At 52.0% G+C, this 20,447-nt stretch overlaps 1 protein-coding gene across 1 annotated transcript in view; it reads right to left on the bottom strand.

Moving 5' to 3' along the window:
* The window catches only part of OPTN (optineurin), a 592,249-nt gene that overhangs the window by 103,496 nt on the left and 468,306 nt on the right, over positions 1-20,447 (bottom strand). The window contains exon 12 of the mRNA XM_078674172.1: positions 13,516-13,658. Within this exon, the coding sequence (XP_078530298.1) occupies positions 13,516-13,658 (143 nt within the window). The remainder of the gene's footprint in view (positions 1-13,515; positions 13,659-20,447) is intronic.

Raw genomic sequence — 20,447 nt, 5'->3', positions numbered from 1 at the left:
GATTTCAGCTTTAAAACCAGAGATACGGAGCCAGGCATGCCTCCGGAGCATAACGCTAGTGTTTATGGCTCTTGCCGCTGTGTCGGCTGCATCTAACGCGCACTTAATGGACGCGTTGGAGATCAGATTCCCCTCCTGTATAAGCATTTCTGCCCCCTCCTTATAAGTATCAGGCAGGTGTTGCATGAGCTGCTCTAATGTGTCGTAGTGTGCCCTGTCATATCTTGCTAACAGGGCTTGTGTATTGGAGATCCTCCAAATATTAGCAGCTTGAGCTGCCACACGTTTCCCAGAGGCTTCTAAGATCTTTGATTCTTTGTCCGGAGGAGGAGCATCACCAGTTGTCTGAGAGTTTGCCCGTTAGCGAGCATTAGCCACCACTAAGGAGTCCAGCGGGAGTTGGCCCTTGATGTAGGTAGGGTCCACGGGCGCAGGCCGGTACTTCTTTTCAATGCGGGGGTTCACCACCCTTGCTTTAGAGGGCTCCCTAAAAATGTCACTGGCATGTTTGACCACACCTTTGAGCATAGGCAGAGTCTTCATGGACCTCTCTGATGTGGAGAATGTATCGAAAAGAAAGTCCTCCTCCACGGGGTCAGCGTGCAAATCCACGTCATGGTTAAGCGCTGCCCTCTCAAGTAGGGCGTTAAAAGCGGCAGTATCTTCAGTAGGTGAAGTCTTGACAGCAAAGGAAAGAGTATCAGGAGTGGTCTGAGGGTCAGGGTCCACAGAGTCAGCCCAAGCCTGGGACTCATCTGGGTCAGCATCCATGCCATAATTGAACTGGTCCTCATTGTCTCCCCCCTCCATATCCTCAGTGGCATATGTGGGAGAGTAGGTATAGCCCTGATCATATGAATGTGTGGGCTCAAAAAGAACAGGAGAGGTAGAAGAATCCCTCTTCTTCTTCAGAGGTATTCTATAATGTTCCATAGGCGCATCAGGCCTGACTTTACGCTGATAAACAGTGAGTCGACGGAGGCGGTTTCTTCAATTCGACCGACTTGGACGGCTCAGCACGTTTGAGGCCGTGCGTCGATTCGAGTCGTTGTTGCTTTGCAGGAACGCCTTCTTGCTGCGACTTGGCCGGGTGTTTCGATCCGACTTTACGTTTTGGGTCGAACGCCTACAACATCGGATCGATGGAGCGCTGGGCCTCGAGTCCCTTGGAAGAGCCGCCATCTTTGGAGCCGGAAGTCGACGGGAGCGTGACGCGCTTTACAGCAGACACAGGCGCAGTCGATCCGATCTTCGGCTCGACGCCCCCTTTCGACCCCGAGGTGTCGAGCGTACTCTTTGACTTGGAAGGTTCCGAAGTCTTCGAGCCGATGGGTGTTTTAACCAGTTTCGGTTTCGATTTCGCTTCCTTCGGTTTCTCTTTCGATATCTCCACCGAGTGGGGCCTATCGACCGATGGCTCTTTGGAAATGTTCTTAGTCGGGCCCGGAAGCGGGACTAGAGAACGGGGTGGAAGATCTTGGCTAAGGCCTTCCGGCGATGCCGCGACCTGAGCCGTGGAAGAGTCTTTATGGGCCCCCGCAACTGTGGTTGGGCTTAAGTCTCCACCTGAGTCGCCGTCGATGGCTCCGGTTGGTTGTACGTCGTCCCCTACCTCGTAGATGTCTCCATCATGGACGTAGAGTTCTTCCTCGTCCTCGTTGTTGGTGGAGTCGGGTTCCGAAGCGGGATCCGAGAGCTCTGGATCCTCCGCATGAACAGTGTCTTCGTCGTCGCCATCGAAGATGTTCTCCGGGTCCGGTGCCGATTCCCGCGCCGACTGTCGTGCAGCGCGCCGAAGACGGAGAGTTTTCGTGGATCGAAATTTCGAACAGGCCATGCAGCTGGCCTCGTCGTGGTCCGGTGAGAGACATTTGTTGTACGTCGATGTGGGGATATTTCAAGTTGCAGACGGGGCAGCGCTTGAACGGGCTCCGTTCCATCGTCGAAGGGCCTGTGGCGTCGAAAGTCAAAAAATCTTCTGACGTCGAGTTCAAAGAACTGGAAGGTAAAAAGGCACCGAACGAAAGACAATACCGACGCCCCTAAGGCCTTTTGGCCTCGAAAAAGCAACTTTAGAAATTTCCGAACTTGAGTCAAGAAGTACATCCGAACCCAATGGCGGAAAAAAACAATCTGAGCATGGAGGGGATGCCCATGCGCACTGTAGTCCAGGGGAGGAGCCACCTATCTTGTGATACTTCGAAGACTCTTCCAGGACAACAATGTGCAATCATCCGGACCCAACATTAGGCGGCGATCTATGCATAGATATAAATTCAGCAGCCCACATGCCTCGAACACATCGTTACCGAAGGCAAGTAAATCGTACATATGATAGAGACATCTGGCCGCAGATTCCCCAACTTAGAATAGATACCACAGCCGTACCCCAAGGGAGAGGTGGGTCTGCGACAGAACAACAGAAAGTGCCCAAGAGCACTAAGCCGGCAATAGGGTGACGGACTCCTGGGAAAGCTGTGGCGGCGCAGCCAATCAGCAGACCAAGCAGCTCGGAAGAGCAAAAGACAAGACGACCAGCAGGGCATGAGACCTCACCCGAGTGAATAAGGGATGGAATAACGGCATTAAGCCACAATCCCAGAATGAAAGAGAGAGTTCAAAATGAGGGAAGGAAGAAGAACTACTCCCAGAGCCCAATGGGCGCTAAGGTGTCACCAATCAAGACCCAGAGATCAACATGGAGTGACATAACCAGAGCCTACCCGGTGGGCCTACGCAAGGGAGGCTGGATAGGCAGCAGCCAGGACGTGGAGGACAAGAGGCAGGGACTGAGCAACGTCCCAGAAGCGCAAGCATGAAACAAAAGACACACCAAATGCAATACTCAGTCACAAGAAAGTGACAGGGGCGGACAGCAACACACTGAAGCACAATGAGGCAAACCACAACGAGGAACATGCATGTAGCAGACAGCTAGTAAGACAACGTAAGTGGCGTGGCTAAGACAATTAAGGGACTGCCCAACAAGGCAACATGAAGGCCAAGGGGAAGAACGCACCCAATGAGAGATAAAGATGCAGGGCGCAGAAGAAGAACTGTGCCGCAGGCACACCAGACAAAGAGAAGGGTGACACCTGAAGGAAACCAGCATTTGCAATGCAATAGGTCTCGCATTTACAAGAGTTTGAGCTATTGGCATTGTAAATGACAAGGCCTTTATTATGTGTTGTTTTTCAAACAAAAAAAAAAGACATTTGTCATTTACAATGCTTCCATTTTGAAATGATGAGACTGTGAAAGGAGTCTCTTCGAAGTTATCCCAAAGTGAAGGGTACCACTGCTGCAGAGTTAAGATATTTTTTTTGCACTCGAGGGTTAGGGCAAAAATGGAAAGCTCGATAGAGACTCGTCTTAGCACCTGCAGGACTTGGCCCACTTAAATCCCTGTCACTAAGCCCTACCACTTTGTGTACAGCCTTATTTAAACAAGAAGGTGTGGCATAAGCATCTAGACTGTAGTGGAGGCAGCGATGCCAGCTCTATTAATTATCCACTCTTGGGATGGTGGGGGTGTGGGTTTCTCACTCTGTAGATGCTGCAATCAAGTGTGTTTTTGGTGATTGTACTTTCACCAACAGCTGCTAGCAAAACCATTAAGTCAGAAAACAATTAGACGGGTGGGTAGAACTCCCTTGTTTTGAGTGGGTTGCTGGCGACATGATTTAACAATGAATAGAGTGCTTAGAAGTGTACCAGCCCCCGCAGTAAGCCCTGCACAAAAAATGCTGCATATTACTGGCTGGTTCACGACTCACACCCTTGCAGTCCACGCAGAGAGATGTCCAAGAAAACAGAGCGCACTCTTAATTTCAACACCAGCTTACCCACTTAGCCAACGTGTGTGACCCTGAGCACATACCTTTATCCTTTTACCTTTTACCTTTAGGGTAGAGGTGTGGCGCCGCGGCCAGGGCGACTGACGCTGGAATCTGGGGATCAGGGTTCGATCCCCGGCTCCGGCGGCAGGTTAGCCCAGCACCATGTGACTCTGGGCAATAGCTTGCTTAATCTTCCCGACGGCCCCCAGCGCCTAGAGACCCTTACGGGTGATTGTGCGCTTTACAAAATGTGGATTATTATTATCCTCTGTGACTCATAAAAGACAAACGCTCAAGTAGTCCATAAATGCACTATACTTGGATAAACCATTCATCCATGCTGGACTCATATTTCACCACGCAGCAGAAAAGTAAGCCATGCGCAAATAAGAGCTTGGATATGGGTTATGTAAATATAACGTATCTTCATACGGGACATACTACAAGTATAACGTGTAGAAGTGATGTTACCCCGATCCCCTCGGCAAACTATAACACAAATTATCTGTGTGGTTAGGGCGGAAAATACATGAGAGATCTAAACACACTACATATCCCTGCCCTTGTTAGTCTAAAACATGAAGTGAATGGCCTCAGACCCCGCTTTTAATCATCTCTTTCCGCGACCAGAAAGACAAAAATGACTCTACCGTCCCATTAAGGCACGTCTGACACAGCCGTAAGGAACCCCGTCACTTTTACGACAAAAAACCTGCTCTTCCAACTAAGTTTTTGAAACCCTGCAGTTTTGTCGGTCCCGTGGTCATTTTTGTGGAGAGGTTCTCTTTTGGAAAAGGGGGTGCAGAGCGGTTTAAATGGATCAAAGCGCCCCGTGGGGCAATCCCGGAGTGAGTGAGGGGTGCAGAGACCACGCTGGAGATGGCCATGAAAAGAGAAGGCAGGACAGGTAAGGGTGCCCAGGTGGGCAGCAACGCATCGCTGGGAGATCGAGGAGGTAGCCACGTTAAGGTCTGTACATCCGGTCCTGTGCTAAAGTGAGATACAACAATGCATCATTCACCAACATAAGTCCCCCCTGGATGAGTACACTGATATTAGGCGGGCAGCATAAGTGCATGTGCGCGCTGGTCTTGGAAGTGGTGACTATTGCTTCATAAACTTTGAGGAACGAGATTGCTCGGAAGATCTGCTCTGCGGAGGGCTTAGCACCAAATAGTAGAACAGGTCTGTGCGTGCTCGGGGGTGTATCTTCCCAGTACCTCCACAAAAGAATCGCATACTTACCTACCTAAATGTTGTTGGAAATAGCAAGTAGAGGGCTTGACGAGGATCCACGGAAAAGATTAATAAATGTCGCCAGACATTTTTTGGAAAGTAGCAGATCAAAATACGTCTATCTGAATAACTGGTACTACCGTCTTCACTCAGGTCAAATTGGGACGGAAGGGGTCCGTTCTAAAGCTAGTGACAAAATGCCACGCTAGCCCCTGACCGTCCACACTGAAATTGACAAAGATGATTGGACATGTTTTTGTGCCTGCTTTTTTCACTCTGCTGCAGTGAGAAGGGGGTAACAAATAGTGCGTAAAGCGAGGTAAACGTGTAGAAGGTAGACGTGAAGGAGGGACGTTGTTTGTTACTATTGCCATCGAAGATTAAATTAAACCTCCTCCGCCCGGCCCCTCCCTCCCTTCTCCATCTGTAACTTGACTGTGGTGAGGCGAACGGACACAGTTGTTGCCTGTCACGTTTAACCCTCCTGGCGGCGGAGAAGGTGCCTAAAAAAGAAAACGAAAAAACGTGTTTAAAGAGTTTGGAAGTTGACGAGGTACAGGCGCATCTTTATTAGGTGCACAAAGGGTTAAGGCTGTGGGGACAGATCGATGCCCCTTCCCTACAATGGTTAAAACACAAATCGGTGGATTCGTTTGTGTGCGCTGAATCAGCCGCGAGACAACATTCAAGCGTGGCCAAGACGTCAGGAGTGTGTTTTGGAGGGGTGTGGGAGTCGCTCTGTTATTGGACCTAAGCAGAAACAAGCATTGGAAATGCAATAGGTCTCGCAGCATTAGAGTTTGTGCTTTTAGAATTGTTTATGTTTTTTTTTTTTATCTTTAGCATTTTTGTTTCCTGTAGGCAATGCTAAAGAATTACAAAGAAAAAAAGCCATAAACAAATCTAAAAGCTCTAACTCAAATGCTCCGAGACCTATTGCATGCACCCATTCAGTTGTTGGCCTCTCAGCTGAGTCTGCCAACTAGACAACAAAGTGGAGGTGGGGCGGTTAACTAATGAGGCAGTAAAAAAACAAGACGGAGGGAAGGCAGAGAAGGGGAGGGGGGAGGTGCACGTCCAGTGTGTAACGCGGTTCCCAACCAGCCAACCCTGTTTTGAACTGGAGGAGAAAGCGAAAGCAACTCTAGATTGCACGTGCCTCCTTGCATTGGAAAAAGAATAAAAGTTTCTGGATTGAGGGAAGAAATACATCCGGCCTTCTTACCCAACAAACAAAATTATTTTGAAGGTACGAAAAAAACAGCTCGGGATCGTGTCCAGTTGCCTAAATAATTCATCACCAAAGAAAAGAACAACATGAAACACTTATAAAGCGTATGGCTACAAACAGCCTTTATTGCGCGAAATGCAAAGCCTGGTCCCTGGCGACGACCTTTGACCCAAACCTCGAGTTCACTGCACGGCGACCAATCAATACTAAACAGGTAATAAAATGAATTCATCCAACGCGTTCGTTTTGTCGTACCTTCTCCACAACAAAAATCCCAATACTGCTTCACATTATCACTTCGAATACCACCGGTGGCAAAGTCTCCTCGGCAAACCTCACTCTACACAGGATTTCCCAGTGGTCATTCAATTTCCTGCCCTCTAAGCGCTGGTAGTCCCCACAGCCTGACGAGCATATCGAGGGCATGTGTATTCCTGCGGCAAGCCTCGAAAAAATACCTCGCGCTCTGCATTATAGATTTGGACAGACAGCCGTGCGTCAAGTGCTGTGTGTATTTCTTCTTTCTGACCCAGAGTTGTCGAGATGCAGCATGTTCATGTATTATTTACTGGTTTTCATAACCACAGCATTTTGCATCCTGAGACTCATAGTTACCCTTGAACATTGTACGCCAGTCCACAAATAGTGTACAGTGTGGTTTGCTTAATTTACCAATCAACTTTTCAAAACCAAAGGAACCTGCTGAGTTATCAGATCGGTATGTGTGGCGTTTCTGTGGTTTAAGTCCGGCTATGAGTGACATTCGTGACATTATCACTTCGCAACCTTATTTGCGCGCTGCACTTAAAGCCTCACTTACCAGTGTCCATGGCAACCCGCCCAACCAATGCAATATGAATATGGCTTTAAAAATTCACCCCCTCGGGAACGCTGCCAAGAACAGCAGCCAACGGTTGATCCTGGAGTGAATGAACCGAACAGCAACCCAGGAATCCGGTTCTCGGATGTCAGACCGGAAGGGGACAAACCTCGCAGCTCCAAGCCCTCCCCCTCCCTTCACCATGTTTTCTGTAGTGTGTGAAACAAAGAAGCCAAGCAGTCAGTGTAGGACTGAACTCGGCTCCGAGCAAACCGCCACTCCTTGCAATCCATGTCAGCTTTAGCATTCAGCAGTTCAAATGCAGAAAATAACGTTGCAATCTGAAAAAACATGTTTGCATGCATCCGTTGTAAACTAGGGGGAGGGGGCGGGAGGCGGAGAGTTGAGGCAGGCAGGCATGGGAGGAGAGGAGGAGGGGGGAGGAGAGTAGGGGAGGCACGGCCTAGCGGCCGTGCAATCAAGTAGTGAGGGGGCGGAGTTGTGGGAAGGCTGAGAGAGAGAGTAGGCGGCTGGGTGCATGTGCACGCGCTTTTAAGCTCAATGCACATGCGCATTGAGCTTAAAAGTCACGGGCACTGCAAGGAATCGCCACGATTCCTTGCAAGTTAGATAAAGTCTGGATGAGCCCCTATAGTCTCGCTTGCTCGATGCGCATGCGCATCGACAGGCGAGACCTAAAAAAGAGTGTTGGGCCCTCCGCACTGACGTCCTAGCGATTAGCTTAAGCCCCCAAATCATGACTGCGGCAGCCCAGTCCGTGTGACCCGAAAGCGGGGCGAGGCGCCCACAGAACAACAAATGTGAACACGTTTGAGGCCCGTTTTGCACAAATTCCCAGCATAATATAAATATCATAAAGTTGTTGGCGAAGTGCGTACAGTATTGTTCAGTAATAACACACACACATTGTCCCTGTTCTAAAAACATAACTTCGGAGTATTGGTGGACCCTCATGCGTGATTAACAGGGTGGGGACCAAAAAAGTATGTACAGTTTAAAAAAAAAGTGTGTACAACAATGCGTGGCATAGTGCAAACGGGACAAGCTATGCCTATGGCCTGCTTTGGCATACTTTCTTGTGCCCCCGAACCAAACAAGGGTTAAGAGTACTTACTGTACCATCACAAAAGTAATGTTTCTGTGCTGTTCATTTGTGGTCTTATTTCTAGCCATCGGCCGTGCCGGACTGTGATCCAAAGTCAAGCCTGGCAAAAAGTTAAAACCAGCCCCTCACCGTAGGAGGCCGTAAATGACAAGGCTCCGTGAGGGGTGGTGAGGTCATGGCAGCCCATCCTGCTCTTGAAGCCCACACTAGCTTGCAGTCTACTGGAAAAACACCAGAGGGGCAGCCCGGCTCTCGAAGTGTTGTCCCGTATTGTCACGTGAGATTGACGGGGGGCGTTGTGGGTATGCGCTGTGACTGCAGCAACGAGCAGTCAGCTTGGCCCGCCGTTTTAAGTTAGCAGCAGTAATTATCCTGACTGCCGCTCATACTGAAAATAGCTACAGTGCCGTGGCATCTGACAGGATTGCAACGTCAGGCTGGATCATCCTGAACCATCGGAAATGCAGAACTGAAGGTTACCTCAAACGAGGCTTAGCCAAACACCAATTTTTGCCGCTATGGCGGAAAGCACCCGAGAGCGCCAAAGCAAAGGCAAATTAGGCAGCACAGTGAAAACAAGCAAAATAAACCAGTGGTGCACGCGCACCACAGAGGAGCAGGGCCAGAAATTGAAAGTTTTGGTGCGCGCGCACCACAGAGGAGCAGGGGAGAGCGCACAGCAGCTAGGCGAACGCACGCTGCTGCACATGCTAACCACCGTCGGGAATGGGCGTTGCAAAGGCGGGACATGCGCCTGCCTTTGCCTAATCGCGTGCTTTTTAAAAAAAACACGCGAAAGCCAATGCCTGCCAGCGAAAGCCTGATCACACGCACGAGCATGTGGTCAGCTTTCAAAACCCCCTTAATCAATCAATCAATCAATCATAACATTTATATAGCGCACTACTCACCCGGCAGGGTCTCAAGGCGCTTGGGGGAAGGGGTCCGCTATTGCTCGAACAGCCAGGTCTTGAGTTGTCTCCTGAAGGCGAGATGGTCCTGGGTCAGCCGGAGATGGATGGGGAGGGAGTTCCATGTCTTGGCCGCCAGGTAGGAGAAGGATCTGCCTCCGGCGGTGGCTCTTCGGATGCGTGGTATGGCTGCGAGGGAGAGGCTTGTAGAACGTAGCTGGCGGGTGGGCGTGTAGAAGGTCAGGCGGTCGTTGAGGTACTTGGGGCCCAGGTCGTGTAGAGACTTGTGTGCGTGGGTGAGGAGCCTAAATGTGATCCTCTTGCTGACGGGGACACAGTGCAGGTCCCTCAGGTGGCTGGAGATGTGGCTGCATCGGGGGATGTCCAGGATGAGTCGGGCGGAGGCGTTCTGGATGCGTTGGAGTCTTTTCTGTAGCTTGGCTGTGGTTCCCGCGTAGAGGGTGTTTCCGTAGTCCAGTCGGCTGGTGACGAGTGCCTGGGTGACCGTCTTCCTGGTTTCGGTCGGGATCCATCGGACAAGAGGTCTCGCACAGCGCGAGGAGTGCTGCGCATTGCAACGCTAGGGCGAGACCTAAAAAGACACATCCGAAGGTTATGTCCTACGAGGCACCGAAGGTGCCTTTAGGGACCATAAAGAGGTGCAAGCAGAGCTGTGGAGAACAACCTCAGATCTCCGGAACCATCCCCTCCGACTGGGGTGAGAAATGAACCCCCACAGAAGAGAAGGACTGTTTAGTACATGAACTGGACAGACAAGACCCCCAAGAAGAAGAGCAGCCAGAAGAGGAGGATCACCCCAGGGAGCAGAACCACGGGGAACCCTTGTTGCTGAAGCAGCATGAAAAGGCACGAAGCGCACATAAAACGAGCAAAAAGAAAAAACGCCGCTGTGTAGAATAATGGCAAACCTGAGCACACGCACCCAACTGCTCCCCGACAAACGGGGATATAAGACCAGGCCTCGCAGAAGCGAAGAAAGGTGGAGGCGTATAAAAGGGATAACCAGTGGTAATCAACATGCGGGTATATATGGAACGGGCAAGCCACGAGACCAATGCAGTCGCGGGCGCTATAGCAGGAACTCACCTAATGCACCAGTGGCAGGGTGGCAGCCCCGGAAGAAGCGTATGGAAACACACTGAAAAGACGTCCCAAGGGACAACGGCTGAAGAACATGTAGTGACAAGGGAAAAAACCGCTAGAAGAGGAGTATGAGACACACAGGGCACAAGCATGGCGGAACTTGTGTCCCGTGGGAGGCAGTGCCAGACACTAACAACCTGTGGAACACCGCCACAGCCGGGTTACTGTCAGCCCAAAAACGCACAGTCCAACTTGTGGATGCTGAATGAAAGTTTCAAAAGGAAGGAGGGGTAACCTATGGGCGGGGGCAAAATCCCGCAATGAGGTGCTGAACCGCTGAGTCGGTGTGGGTATTAAACAAAAGGCAGGTCAACAAGGCGCTCCGGAATATTCTCCGGGAAGACGCCATCCCGCAACCACGCATGTCGTGGTAGTGCAACAGAACCGGCCATAGCCCGGCCTATGAAGTCTGAGGTATCAAGGGCCGACTGGATAGTACATTCTGCCTGGTCACGGCCGTCACGGACATGATGGAGGAGGTCAGCAACATCACCCTCAGAGGTTGAAGAGAGAAGAGACACAGCAGAGTCCCAAAGGGCAGAAGTAGCCAGAGCCAACACACACACACTGTATTGAGGGAGCGAAGAGCCGCGCTGGTGGAGGCAAAAATATTATGACCACCCGACTCCAGCCAGCTAGTCTCCCAGGAGGGAGGAAGCAACATCGGAGGCAAAGAAGGACAGGCAGTTTGCAGAACAAGCCCCTGAACGTCCGGATGAACAAACAAGCAAACCGGATCATTCGGGCAGGGCGGGTGCGCTGCATGATGCAACGAGCGACTGGATCACCAGACGCCAGAGGAGCCCAAGTCCCCAGACGGGCATCATAAAGGGAGGCTTCAAAAGGCAGAAGCGTCTCTACATTCCCCGAACCGTGGTGGAGAACATCCAACAGGGGGTCAACAGGTAGGGGAACTGAAGGGGGCTGCATACGCAGAATGCCGGCGGCCATGGAAACAACCTTCACAAAGGCCGCACAAGCCTCGGTAGCCCTCCGAGGAGGGGACAGTTACTCACCCATGGGTGAGGGCTGTAAGCTAAGCCACTCACTCCAAGGGGATTGTCCTATGAAAGGAGGAGCAGACCAATGTCCAAAGGGAGGAAGCCCCATGGAATGAGGGTCCTGAAGGGGCTCTTGGAGAGGCGAAGAGTCTGCCGGAGTCACAAACTCCAAGGGGAGGGAGAGGCAAGGACGGATCCGGCGTCGATGGACGTAGGGGTGACGCCTAACTTTCTCCGGGTCGATGATCCGGCGCCGACCCCCCAGAGAGGAGTCGACGACCTGGCGTTGAGGCGGTGCCTGGGCGTCCTCGGCCAGCACTGACTCAGCCTCGTCCGGCACTGACTCGGCCTCAACCACAGCAGGCTCGGTTCGGAAGTAAGGAACGGAGCCGGGGAGGCAAGTCTACGGCACCGTATCCGGGCGCCGGCTCGGCCTCCAAAAGCCGCCTGTCCGGAGGGCCGAGGGGGACTCGGAGAAGAGCTGCGAGTATCAGTGACCACCTGCGATGCCACAGGGAGCCCCACTGGACTATGCGACACGTTAGGGGTGCTATGGGCCGAAGAGGGGGACCCAGCCGGGCCACGCCCTCATGACGCCATACCTCCATCACCTGAGGCAAGGCGCTCAGTCTGCGCCGGGGGCGAATCCACCGGAGACCCCGCACGCAGCGGGGTGTCCGAGGACGCCCTAGGGAGAGGAGGGGACTCAAGGGAGGCCTGCAGGGCCACGGCATAAGCCACCATCTGGGTCTGAGTCGCCCCCACGCCAGGGGCCAGGAAATGACAGATAGGGGAGGGCAGACCCTCAGGGCGCATGTCCGGTGAAGACCGGGAACTAGAGCCCCCTGCAACAGGAGAAAGGGAGGTCGATGACCTCGGCCACAGGCGCCAGGACTTACCAGGGACGGGTGAGCGCCGCACACGGGAACCAGATGGCGACCGACGCTGCAATCGGAACCCTCTGCTACCGAGACCTGCCACCTTAGAGGAGGCCGGGGGCGGTGACGACTCCGACCGGGACAGGCGAGCCGAAAGTAACTTCATCCGGCGCTCACGCTGGGACTTCGGCTTGAGTTGCTGGCAGGCGTTGCAATCTGTCGAGTCGTGGTGTTCGCCCAGGTACCACATACAGATAAGGTGTGGGTCAGTCGGAGACATTTGTCGTGAACAGGGGGCACACGTCTTAAAGCCTGAAGGCATCGCACACTGTTCCAGACGCAAAAGCGTCAAAAGGGCCTGAAAACAGGCAAGAGAAACCGCTTACTCCGGATCCGCGTTGCACGCGGAAAAGAAGGAAACTGAAAATCAGTGCACCGGGAGGGACTTATATTTCCTCCTTCGCACACTGTTCCCATACTTTCACAGTTTTGTTGGTGGCTCTGCGTTGTGCAGCGGAAAAGTTTCTCCGACAAAAACGGACGTCAGCGCGCCGGGATGGACTTATATGACCGCGCTGACGTCACATTCGTGGACAACATCAGCGCGGGGTCTTGTGGTGCCGTCCCCAGGCGACGCCTGGGGAAAATTCTAACTTAAGGAATCTGCGGCTAGATGTCTCCATCAGATTTAACCATCAGAACAACAGGACACGGAAAGCAAATTGATAAGCTGTTGGACATCCAAGGTTTAAATACAAAACAAATACAGAATTACAAATAAGAAAATATACCCGCAGTCATGACACTTTTACATAGCTACCTTAATACATCTCCACTGAGCTTAATTTGGGTACAGGTGAAGGGCACCAGCACTCATTTTTGAGGATGCATAGTAACAGCAAAAGAGAGAATGGCAAAAAAGGGAAGAAGATGGTAGACAAATATAGAAAAAGAGCAACACTGCAAAAAAGCAGGAATGAAAACGAACCTGCAATAGTTGGCTGAAGAAAGAAAGTGTAAGGTTGTGTAAGACAGAGGTATGAGATGGAATGAAAACTAGGTAGCCTTGGTATTCGGCAATACTTTTTGCATTGAACTAACCACATAAATACACATTTAAAAATATTGGTACAAGCAATCTCAAATTTCAAAGATTACTGAACAAGGCAGTGTATTCAACTATGGTTGCCCTACGTTCAGCTCTACAGATATACAAAAGAAACTTGAAAAAATACAATTTTTGAAAGCTTAGAAGTGAACCAAACTAAACCTCATGAAGCACTTGATCAATATAAGCATCATTTCTTACCTTCCCATCTTATCCAGGTCCTCCTTGAGCTTGGAGTTTTCTTTTACTACATACTCCAACTGTACTGCAAGCCTCTCCTTCTCCTCGTGAATTTTCTCCCGTGCATCTCTCTCCGCATGGAAATCAGCAGAATAGATATCCAGCTAAATAATAAAAATTATATTCATAAATAAGTACATGTTTTTATACAACTACTCAAAAAACCTACAAACTGAGCATTAACTAAGTAAACTCACACAACCCAAGTACTGTATTTAAAGTTGGAGAAGAATAAGTTACTTACCTTATAACACTCAATCTGGTACAGACTATCTAAATGCAGATTACTCCCTTTTCAAATACTTCCTAGGCATCAGAATGGATCTGGAAATTTCTTAGTAATACACCTGTGTATAACAGATACTCGAGATCCCACTCTCAGTATCTCATTCTGGGAAGCAAAATCTTGTTTTCCAAGATTTTGGACAGTTTCCATAGGTCTCATAACCAGTCAAAGGGGCAGCCTTATCGAAGGACAGATGCTCAACCCTAGGAATTCACGACAGCATACTTTCCATGCCCAATCCAGAGCCACCAGAATGGCCTGGGCCCGGTCAGTCCTGATCTTCTTTACTCGGGGACTCTGAGCAGGAGATGTAAGGGCTGGAAAGCGTACAGGAGTCCTGAGTTCCAATCTACACGGACTGTGTCCCAGAGAGAGAGAGATGCTTTGGAAATTCCAATGTGCAAAAGTGCGGACAATGAACATTCGACGGTGGTGCAAAGATCGAGCTTGGGTTTTGTGGAAAAGACCCTGTGCCACCTCCGCATGGAACTGCCATTCGTGACCCGCAAGGTATCAACAATTTAGTTCTTCCACTTTGGCATTCAGGGAACCCGCCAGGTGGTGTATCAACTGAAAAATCCCCAAGCAGTCTAGCCACATGCAGAGATGCAAAGCCTCCTGGTACAGGGTCCACAACCCCACCCCACCCTGCTGGTTTTTCAGTGCCATATGGTGGTGGTGTTGTCCATGAGCACTTGCACAACCTTTCATTTGATGGAGGGCAGGAAGGCTTTCAACGCCAGACACCTTTTATCTCCACCTCTCCTACACAGCCTGCCTAACCCAGAAGTGATGTATCTGTCAATATGGTGAGGTCTACATGGGGTAAGGAGAAGGTGCTGTGTATAATGCAATCACAGTCCCTCACCCATCACAGCAGACCTTTGGAGTCTCCTCCAAAATCTGGATCAGATAAGAGATCCCCCTCAGCTCCCAGTGCTGTGCCCACTGGGACTTCAGAGCCCACACATGCCATCTGGCATGCTTGACCTGCAGGATGAAGGAGGCAATCAGTCCCAGCAGCCTCAGAGTCATAGTCACTGAGAGTCATGATGGAAGTTGAAACATCAGGATCATATCCTGAATGTCCAGAACTCTCCGCTCCGGGAGATGCGTGTAAAACTAAACCGTGTCCAGGATGGCTTCGATGTAGTGGAGTGTCTGTCATGGTACGTTGCTCCCCCTCAGCACTGCCTGTGCCTCCCTGCCCAGCTGCCACTGCTGAGGAAGTTCGAGGCCCTTCTCCACCTGCAGGCAACCACCTGCACCTCATCCCTGGTGGCCAGCGGTAGGCCGTAGGTTTGCTCATCCTCCATTGTATTGCCTGTATTTTCTTTCATTGCTCCCGTTGTAGTGACTGCATTTTCATTGTTGTGTCTGTGACTGCTGTTGTCTGTCTCCCACGCTGCCTGTACGTGGTCTGTGCCCGGTTCTCTCCCTCTGTTCCCCTTGCTGCCCCCGTGTCTCTCGGCCCGGTTTCCCTTCTGCTCCCCTCACTGACCCAGTGTCTCTCTGCCCGGTTTTTCCTTCTGCTCCCCTCGCGGCCCCCGTGTCTCTCTGCCTGTTTTTGCCTTCTGTTGCTTAGCTGCCCCTGCATTTCTGTGACCTTTCTGCCTTCTGTGCCACTCGTTACCCCCTGTACTCTTGTGACCTTTTTGCCCTTTTTGCGACCTTTCTGCCCTCTGTGCCACTCGTCCCCCCTCAATTGTCGTGCCCTTTTGCCTTCTGTTTCTTTCATCGCCCCTCACCGCCCACGCCGCTGCGTCCCCTGCGGCTCCACCCCCCTGAATGCCGATTCGCTGCACCAGCCACCCGCCTCCCAGGCGCTCCTCACTCCCACCTCCCCATGCGTGCCTGGACCGAGCCCAGCGCCAGAACACCTGGCCCCCACACCCACCATGACGACAGCCGCCACTACAACGCCAGCACACTCTCAACCCCGGACGGACCCACAACTGCTTCAAGGCCGCTCCGAAGCGCACACACGGTCCCTTCACCTGCCGGAACTGCAGCTACACCAGCCGCAGAGCCGACGAACCACCTGCCAAGAAAGACCTCAACCACCTCCGATGCCTAATACTGAACACCCGCTCCACACGCAAACACGTCGTCGAGCTCTGGGACCTGCTCAACACAACCTCCCCGAACGTCGCCTTCTTGACAGAGACCTGGTTGAACAACTCCTCCGCACCCGACATCGCCATAGCCATCCCAGACGGCTACAAGATCACACGCAGAGACCGCACCAACGGAGTCGGAGGAGGAATCGCCATCGTCCACAAGAACAGCATCAGAGTCTCGACTAGCACCGACGACGCACTCAGCACCGCCGAACACATGCATTTCCAGATCCAGACAGACCCCAACTCCACCCTCAGAGGCACCCCTCTTCTACCTACCGCCCAGACCCTGCCCCCAGTTCAGCGACTCCATCGCCGACTTCATCAGCATGCACGCCCTTGCCTCCACCGACTACACCCTCCTCTGAGACGTGAACTTTCACCTTGAGAACAACGACAACAACACCACAACCCTGATCGATAACCTCGCCAACCTCCTACTGAGACAACTCGTCACAACGCCCACCCACTCCGCCGGCCTCACGCTCGACCCCGTCTTCCCCTATAGCCCGCACGTCTCCATCAGCCACACCACCAAACTCCTCTGGACCGACCACCACTGCATCCACTTCACCTTCCAGAAACCCACCACACGTCACCACACCCAACATATCCCCCCGCCGCTGGAGCAAAATCACTGAAGACCAACTACATGCAAACCTCGCTCTCAGCCCACCCACAGAACCCTCCAACACCGACGTCTCTGCACACAACCTCAGACGCTCGCTGGATTGAGGATAGCGCCAACACCCTCGCCCCGCTGAAGAAACCCCCCCCACAGAGACACCAGCAACAGGGCCAGCTGGTTCAACGCAGAACTCCTAGATTCCAAGCAAGCCTGCCGGAAACTAGAGGAGAAATGGCACAGTGAACTAACTCCAGACAGCCACGCAGCACACAAGGACGCCGTCCGCAACCACCACCACCTCATCAGGGCTGCCAAGAAGACCTCCTTCAAAGTCCGCCTCGACAACAACGCATACGACAGCAAGGAGCTCTTCAACATCGCGAAGGAACTCTCCAACCCCAGCTCAAATACCAACATCATCCCGCCGTCGCAAGCCCTGTGTGACGGACCCACAACTGCTTCAAGGCCGCTCCGAAGCGCACACACGGTCCCTTCACCTGCCGGAACTGCAGCTACACTAGCCGCAGAGCCGACAAACCACCTGCCAAGAAAGACCTCAACCACCTCCGATGCCTAATACTGAACACCCGCTCCACACACAAACACGTCGTCGAGCTCTGGGACCTGCTCAACACAACCTCCCCGAACGTCGCCTTCCTGACAGAGACCTGGTTGAACAACTCCTCCGCACCCGACATCGCCATAGCCATCCCAGACGGCTACAAGATCACACGCAGAGACCGCACCAACGGAGTCGGAGGAGGAATCGCCATCGTCCACAAGAACAACATCAGAGTCTCGACTAGCAACGACGACGCACTCAGCACCGCCGAACACATGCATTTCCAGATCCAGACAGACCCCAACTCCACCCTCAGAGGCACCCTCTTCTACCTACCCCCAGACCCTGCCCCCAGTTCAGCGACTCAATCGCCGACTTCATCAGCATGCACGCCCTGGCCTCCACCGACTACATCCTCCTCGGAGACCTGAACTTTCACCTTAAGAACAACGACAACAACACCACAACCCTGATCGATAACTTCGCCAACCTCGTACTGAGACAACTCGTCACAACGCCCACCCACTCCGCCGGCCTCACGCTCGACCCAGTCTTCCCCTATAGCCCGCACGTCTCCATCAGCCACACCACCAAACTCCTCTGGACCGACCACCACTGCATCCACTTCACCTTCCAGAAACCCACCACACGTCACCACACCCAACAGATCCCCCAGGCCGCTGGAGCAAAATCACTGAAGACCAACTACATCCAAACCTCGCTCTCAGCCCACCCACAGAACCCTCCAACACCGACGTCTCTGCCCACAACCTCAGACGCTCGCTGGATTGAGGATAGCGCCAACACCCTCGCCCCGCTGAAGAAACCCCCCCCCCCACAGAGACACCAGCAACAGGGCCAGCTGGTTCAACACAGAACTCCTAGATTCCAAGCAAGCCTGCCGGAAACTAGAGGAGAAATGGCACAGTGAACAAACTCCAGACAGCCACGCAGCACACATGGACGCCGTCCGCAACCACCACCACCTCATCAGGGCTGCCAAGAAGACCTCCTTCAAAGTCCGCCTCGACAACAACGCACACGACAGCAAGGAGCTCTTCAACATTGCGAAGGAACTCTCCAACCCCAGCTCAAATACCAACATCCCGCCGTCGCAAGCCCTGTGTGACTTCCTCGCCACCTTCTTCTACCGCACGATAGCAGACATCCACAACAGCTTCAACACCCAGACAGCCCCAACAGACAGCAACACAATAGACCCTCTGCACACCATCGACCACGTCCACTTGCTAGCCTGGACCAGCGTGAGCGTCGATGACCATGAGCACAATCCACTCTGGCTCTCCGTCAGACACATTCTCGCACCACGTTTTTAACAATGCAAGCAGCTCCATCGCACCCCACCTACGCAACGTCATCAATCTCTCCCTTGAGACCGCGACCTTCCCAGAGTGCTGGAAACACGGCGAGATCAACGCCCTACTCAAAAAACCCACGACAGACCCAAGTGACCTCAAGAACTTCCGACCCATCTCTCTGCTCCCCTTCCCGGGTATGGTCATCGAGAAAATCGTTAACAGACAGCTAACCCGATACCTCGTAGAGAACAGAATCCTGGACCCTTCCCAGTCAGGGTTCCGCAGCACCCACAACATTGAGACCGCCCTCATCGCTGCCACTGACGACATCAGGACCCTGCTTGACAACGGGGAGACTGCAGCACTCATCCTCCTAGACCTCTCCGTCGCCTTGGACACCGTCTGCCACCTCAAACTACGCGCACGCCTCCACGCCGCAGGCATCCGAGACAAGGCTCTGAAATGGACCGCCTCCTTCCTCTCCGGCAGAACCCAGAGAGTCCGCCTTCCCCCATTCCGTTCCGAAGCCTCCAAGATCATCTGCGGCGTACCCCAAGGATCCTCCCTCAGCCCGACGCTGTTCAACATTTACATGGCCTCACTTGCAAACGTCGCCCGACAGCTCAACCTCAACATAATCTCCTACGCCGACGACACTCAACTGATCCACTCCCTCACCAAGGACCCCATCACCACCAAAGCCAACCTCCATGAAGGAATGAAGGCCGTCGGCGACTGGATGAAGATCAGCCGTCTGAAGCTGAACTCGGACAAGACGGAGGTACTCATCCTTGGCTCCATCCCGTCAGCCTGGGATGACTCCTGGTGGCCAATGGCACTGGGGGCAGCCCCGACCCCCACCGACCACGCATGCAACCTGGGAATCATCCCCGAATCAACGCTCTCAAAGACCAAGCAAGTCAACGCCGTCTCCCACTCCTGCTTCAATACCCTCCACATGCTCCGCAAGATCTACAGATGGATCCCGACAGATACAAAAGAGACAGTCACCCAGTCCCTCGTCAGCAGCAGACTCGGAAACGCCCTCTACGCGGGAGCCCCGACTAAGCTAATTTCAAAATTTTGATTCAAAAGCGCCCTGACGAAGGAACCTAGGACAAGATTCCTTTTCCGAAACGCGTGTCGGCGCTCCACTTCTGTTGTATTTTATATATTGTATATGTTTTTATGAAGTCTCCCTATTGTTGTTTTCTGTGATTCGATTCATATGTAGAGAGTCTGTGAGATTGGTAAGACTGTGGGTTTGGATGATATGTGTGGCTGTCTTCATTTGGTTGTTTTGTGCGTGAAATTCTCTTTTGTTGGGGGTTGTGTCTATAGTATAAATAGATGTGTATAGAATGTATATACAAAACTGGTACCACAATGATACAATGTGAATGTGATGTTCTTGCGTATCAGAAAAATGTTTAAATAAAAAAAAAATTATGTTTGTTCAATAACTTCTGTTCTGGGACAATGTTATTATTTGAATTGATGTCGGATTTATTACCTAGATAGAATTGAATACTAGTGAGAGGTTTTGTTCTTGTTATTGCCCTTCTCCCTGCCTCCCTCTCCGAGTATTAGTCTTCAGGGACCCTCTGTTGTATTTTTGATGTAGTGGCGGGCCTGACACATGTTTTACAGTGCTACTGTAGTGTATGGCACTATAAGTACTTCAACCCATTAGTAGCATTTAATTTACAGTTCCTGGGTACATGTAGTAAGTACCATTTGTTAGGGACTTATCAGTCAATTATATATGCCATTCAGGTGTAGGCCAATTTGACCATGTTTTAGGTAGAGAGCAGAGCCCTGGTTAGCCGGGGTAAAGTGCACAAAGTCCTAATAGCAATAAAAACAAATTCCATAAAATAATGGGGTGAAGGCAAAATGTTTTGGGGAAAACCCCGGCTAGGACATCCGGTCTAACACCTACAAATGTCACATCCGGCGCTGAGCTATGTCGATGCTT

Source organism: Lissotriton helveticus, chromosome 1_1 (assembly GCF_964261635.1).
Source record: "Lissotriton helveticus chromosome 1_1, aLisHel1.1, whole genome shotgun sequence".
Classification (NCBI taxonomy): Eukaryota; Metazoa; Chordata; class Amphibia; order Caudata; family Salamandridae; genus Lissotriton; species Lissotriton helveticus.
This window is presented reverse-complemented; position numbering and strand designations above follow the sequence as displayed.